Genomic DNA, 6000 nt, shown 5'->3' on the forward strand with positions numbered 1-6000 from the left:
CCTCCTGAACACCCTCTTAAAAATAAAACGCCGTCCGTCTCAATTCCTGAATCAATCCGTCTGCGCTGGGAGGAGAGGCTCATCATCGCCAGTATGAGACAGAATGTACTCAGTTTTCCAATGAAACATGATTAAATGTAATCTTTCTGTAGCTTAATATCAACCACAGGCTAAGGGGGCAACGCGAGTGGATTTTGGCTTCGATCAAAGCCTGGAAGCAAGCCGAATATGCATGAAGGGTCCAGCGTGATTATCCCGTTACTGCCTCGTTAAGCAGAAGATGTCCCCATCAATCACACGTGTAGACTAGACTAGGCTAGACTAGGCAAATGAGATGTAGAGAAACGAAAGAAGCGATGTTTACTGAGCTAAACAGGACTCCTGCAGGGGGTTTAAAAGATGTGTGTATTAATAAAGGCAGAAACTACAGAAGACCTTTGCTACCAAGACACAGCTTATTTAACTCAGTCAAAATGAAAGTATTCAGTCACTTAGACAGTGTAACTTCTTTGGAAAAGTTAATTTATAACATGACTTGGATGTTTATGACACCAGGGGTGTATTGTAGATGGCTCCAGTGAATAGAAGCAGCTGAAAAACTCACTTTTCAACCAACTTCAGCTTTTACTGGTTGGAAATCTGTTTGGGGTTTTTTTCCCCATCCTGTGAGAAAACCACTCACTTTGTTTCAGCTGAACAAATTACCGTTTCTCAGAGTGAACTCCTAAGCATCTTATAGATTTATCAAGATATCTTTTAACTAAATGCCATCAGGAATATAAGAATAAACTTCCATCCTGTTGAATCGGCGACATTTTCCAACACATCCAGTTCTGACCCAGTCTGTGGTTGAATTTGACACTCGAAGCTCCTTCTCTCAACTAACACGCTCTATTTGTGCCATTAATTCCCACAGTTGGGTGCTATTATGCTGTTTAAGAAAAGGGAATGATGAAATTAATGGAAAATGATGTGTTTTTTTTTTCATTTGTAAGTGAGGTTTATAGTTTTCACTTTTTTTCCCTCTCGACCGTCTTTCTTTTTGAAACAAAACAAACCTCAGGAAACGAGTTAAGACGCCTCATTGTTTACTTGTCTTAAAGTTCAGTTTCTGAAGGCCACAGCGTTAGCCTCATGGTCAAGTTTATGATATATTGTGCATGTTTTTGATCATGCCTGAAAGAAAACGCTGATGTACCGGCCTCAAAGATTTACATAGTACTTGTACTACTATGTAAATCAGACAGAGTAAAATATCTCACCAGTTGAGTTTGCTTTTGCAGTTTGCTTGTTTTTTTCACCCACATATGGGAAATTTCTCAATTCCCTGCAAAATCCAGCTCTCCGCACGACGAGCTGCTGCACGTCCGAGCAGCTCTGTCGTATCGTAATTGCAATCAGGAGTCAAAGTTTGTGGAATAAAGATCTTTTTCACACCTTTACATAACCACTCGGCCGTCGACACTTCTCGCGTGTTTACAAGCTTGAATTTTCATACTGAAAACCGTTCAGCCGTGAGCTTCCACTGGCTGCAGTTCAAAAGTACATCTTAAATCCATCCAGAGTTGGCAGCTTAAGACGACGTGACTCACCGAGAGGCTTTCATTGTTGCTGCTGCACAGGACAGCTTAGTTATCTTAAGGCATCAAACGGCTTACATCTGCAGATCACTCTGCTTTCCAAGGGAACACATTACCTTGATGGAAAAGCCGAAAAATGACCTTGCACTGCTGCCTCGTATGCCGCAGGTGTACAAAGCGAAGGCAGCAGGGATATTTGAAAAAAAAAAATATATATATATATATATTTATAAAAAGATGCACTTCAAAAGCCTCTAGCTTTTATTTTAGGTTGAATACAAGAGACTTTATACAGAAAAAGGAAATAAAACTCAATGCTAGGCAACAGGGTAAAAAAAGAAAAGAAATAAAAACAACCTCAATCAATAGCAGCGGTCTTCTGTCAACAACGAAAGGTGACGGTTTGATGACGACCACAAAGCAACCAGTCCGTCTACCAAGCTTGTCTGAGACACAAAACCAGACTTACATAATGTTTGTCGTCATCTTCGTTGTAGGCGAGCTTGACCACGCCATAGGAGCCCTACAAAACAACAACAAAAAACACTCATTAAATATGGACCCATACGAAGGGGACACGCAGCGATCGTTACTCGAACTCCACATTTCATTTAAACCCACCAGAGAGAGAGAGAGCTAACATTTCTAAAGCGTCGCTTCAGAGAGCAGACGGTAGAACCGGACTGACAGAATGTTTACAAGGCAGCGCAGCTCGTATTCAGAAACATTTTTATTCTTTGGCAGCTCAGAATGAGCTCGTCCCACACAGACAAACAGACAAACACACACACACACACACACACACGTCCTTTTCCGACATGTTTCCTCCTCAAAAAACATGTCAGCAGGTTTTTTTAGCAGGTTCAATGTTTTTGAAATTTGCTACAAATTACACATATGTATTTGAAAAGCAAACGATCTTCTGACACAGATATTTCAATCAAAAGCACCAAGAGAGATTTATAAATGTTTCGAGCATCTAAAAGAAAAAAACAACCACTTGCATTGGCGAGGTCACGCTTTAATTTGGTGTGACTATGAAGCGCGCTGAAAGAAAATTACATAAATGTCCCTGAAAAAGAAAATGCGCAATTTATGTTTATTAGAAATGACTTTGAGGAATTAATGCAAGCAGTGAGACACTAATAAAATAAATGTTGTGCTTTATTGTGATAGAGCAGGTGGTTGGCTGAAAAACTAATATCGGCATTAAAACCTATGTTGCGTCAATCAGCAGACAATACGTCTCCACTAAAAAAACTAACAAAAAACCAAAACACAACCCAGTGCATCATCTTCATCAGATTGTTATACAACAATCTCCAAGAATCTCCAATAACTATTTGAAGAAACTTGAATAATATGAATTAAAACCACATTTGATTCCCCTTTGGGATTATTAAAGATTTTTTTAAAATTGAAATGAATTGAAAAGGAGAAAATAAAAAAAAAAACTTGCAAGTTTATATTGCTAAAGTACAGCCCTAAAAGCCGGCACAAACTTTCTCTGCGTTTGAATTTCTTATGAAGTATGAAATATGAAATGTGTTCTTGCTGTGGCCACCGCAGCAAAAACTATTTTCTTTGTGCGACAGGCGTCGTTTTTACATGAGGCATCTGACAGATTGTCAGATGTAAAAACAAAACTTACGTTTTTGCAAACAATAAAGTTTGTATTATGAATCAAAGGCAACTCTAAACTGGTGGGGTTTAGCCTGGATTTAAAGGAACTCATTGTTTCTGAGTATTTAGCCGGTATAGATCTTGAAGTGACCGTGTTATTTTGGGTCTAAAGATTGAAGCTTCAAACGTTGGCTGTGACTCACACAACCCTGTTCAGTTTGTGGCTCGAAAGGTTTTCCAGTAAAACAAAAAAAAAAAATCTGCACATTCACTCTCTTAGGCAGAGATGTTATTGCACAAAATGATATTGAAACGGTCTGTTTTTAGCTGTATTTAAAGAACAGCCTTTGTGGCGGCGCTTTTTTTAAGGTTTGACATTTTTTGGAAGAGAGAGAGAGAGAAAAAAACAACCTCACCTTTCCAATCTCACTCTTCAGCTTATACTGGTTCAGCTGGATACAATCCTGGAAGGAGGACAAAAGATGGAGAGCTAATTATTAGTGTTATCATCCTCTGCAGAGTTATTATTTGCAGCATCTCAACCAAAAATAAATAAAATCGTTGGTACAGAGAAAGAAAAAAAAAAAAAAAAAACTAAAAAAAACACATTCCCCCTGGACATAGGCGTAAATCCTGGAGGGGTCTAGGTGGGGGCGTCCGGACACTGAACCTCATATCTAAGCAACATTTGAATCTTAGTTTGGCTTCTATGGGTCTCAACAGGTTGTTTACTGAGAAAAACACTTTTGTTATTCATCGCTACTTATAGTCATTTTTGATGGTGCTGCTTAAACACACACACAAAATTTAAACCACATTTTACTATAATTTTGCTCTTAAAAAAATGTCCCTGGTTATGGTCCCCCACCCCAATAATGAGATGGGATTTATGGCCTTGCCCCTGGGTGAGTGTGTCTCCACGTGCCCTGCAAGTCATTTACTTCTGAGACGCAGGAAACGATGCAGTCTGCAGTTTCTGTTTACTGTCTGCAAATCCATTAGAGTGCTACTGCTTAAATGGCTGATTTGCAGCTCCATAGCAACCGCCGCTCCAGCACGGAGTCAGCCAGGGCCGTGGCAGCACAGAGCCGAGCAGACCACAGCGGGACACAAGGGGAGGAGGAAGAGGGAGGAAGAAGAGGAGGCGAGAGGAAAGGTGAGGGTCTGTTTGGTGGTGGCAAGGGGGATATTTTGTCAAGAGGTTAGTGCTGAGAGTGCAGGACTGCACGGTAATAAGCAGAAAGTGAGCAGGGGATTTCTGACTGAAGGAGGAAGAGACGGAGCCGTAGAGAGACGGGGCTGAAAGCGGCTGTGTGGCTGCAGCTGGGGGCCGAGCCTGGAGTGTTGTTTGCAGGAGGAAGGGTGGAAGATGAGCGCAGAACTCAAAACACTCATGATTTGGACGTGGAGCCAGCAGGCGGCGTATAGCTCGTCTCGCAAAAATTTCAAATTTAGATGGGTTGCTAGTCTAGCTATTACCTTCTTATGCAAGTCTGCTCAATTCAAATTTCACTTCACAGCACAATCTGGGCTTTCTCCCATTCACTTGGATTCCTCTGGTGAACTGGGCCGATCAGCGAACAGACGGAGAAGTTGCAAACAATGACGCCGTTTTAGAAATATAGTTTGGTTGTAGTTTTAGCGATGGCAGCAGAGGAAGTGAACCAAGCTGGTCAGTCCCTGTTTGGCCACGTTTCCAAATATTGAGCCAACATTAACAGCCGTTCGGCTCAAGACTTCTCTGTTCGCAGAATGCGGCGCTGAACAAACAGAAATAATGACGTTGACAACCGTCAACATCCATGTAAATTTCCAGATCCAAAAATTATAATAAAAAAAAACACATTTAAGGACTTTCAACAATGGCGTCTTTTTATAGCTGCTTTCCAGGGCCTTTAACGTTTTTTTTTTTTTGTTTTTTTTAATTCACAAGATTTTTAAAGGACTCATGAAACCCTGTGTGCAGTTTGCTACGACTGTATGGCTGCGAATGTAGCACAGGAGTGAAAACAGAATAAATAAGCGCCTCATGACAGGATTGCTTTGATTGGTTGAGGAGAGATGAACAAACTGAGGACATAAAATGTAGGAGAAAAAGGTAGAGGCAGGTTGTAAACATGGTGCGTCACTTAATACTCAGACAAAGCATTCAGAAAGCCTTAAGTACATCTGACACATTAAAACGCTTCTCACACAAAAATCCAACTCTAGTGCTGGAATGTAAAGCTGGGGATTTTCCTCCATCTTTTGCTTTAATGTCAGACAATCTCTTTACTTTAACACTGAAGCCCCTCATGACTCACAGAAAGCAGAAGAGCTTTCCACATTTTGTCGCGTTTAAACAGCAATCCTCCATGTACTTCATTAGGATTTCATGCTATACACCAACACCAAGTAGAGCTTAATAGTGAATAGGAAGGAAAACGATATGTTGCTTTAACACCGTTTAAAAAATTAAAAGGACTTACTTTTTAGCCCGTCTCTATTTGTATGATTAATTTCAGTCTGCAGAGACTCAGACGGAGAAAACGGCGATTAAAAGGGTTTGTTGACATGAATGAATTAAAGTTGGCCTGGAGAGCCAAGAGCGTGGGGGTGGAGAAGGGGCGCAGGTGGGTTGAGCACGGATGGAGAGTTACATGGATGGAGGTCCTTATAAGCGGGAGCTTGATCAGCGATAGGTGAAGACGGGGTGTGGGCAGATGACACAGCGATTGGATGACGCAGGTGAGGCTGGAGAGTCTTCCATTTGAATTTACGCCAAGGCTTCATTTCTCTTTTTTTTTTTTTTTTTTTT

At 40.9% G+C, this 6000-nt stretch overlaps 1 protein-coding gene across 2 annotated transcripts in view; it reads right to left on the reverse strand.

Annotated features, from left to right (window-relative positions):
• Window positions 1-6000, reverse strand: part of camkk1a (calcium/calmodulin-dependent protein kinase kinase 1, alpha a) — a 64422-nt gene that overhangs the window by 27988 nt on the left and 30434 nt on the right. For both annotated transcript variants that reach the window (XM_015035158.1, XM_015035164.1), the window contains exons 3-4: window positions 3620-3667; window positions 2050-2103 (exon numbers count right to left, since the gene is read on the reverse strand). In XM_015035158.1, coding sequence (XP_014890644.1) covers window positions 2050-2103; window positions 3620-3667 — 102 coding nt within the window. The remainder of the gene's footprint in view (window positions 1-2049; window positions 2104-3619; window positions 3668-6000) is intronic.

This window comes from Poecilia latipinna, unplaced genomic scaffold (genome assembly GCF_001443285.1).
Source record: "Poecilia latipinna isolate Pla-1442-1.1 unplaced genomic scaffold, P_latipinna-1.0 Scaffold20, whole genome shotgun sequence".
NCBI lineage: Eukaryota > Metazoa > Chordata > Actinopteri > Cyprinodontiformes > Poeciliidae > Poecilia > Poecilia latipinna.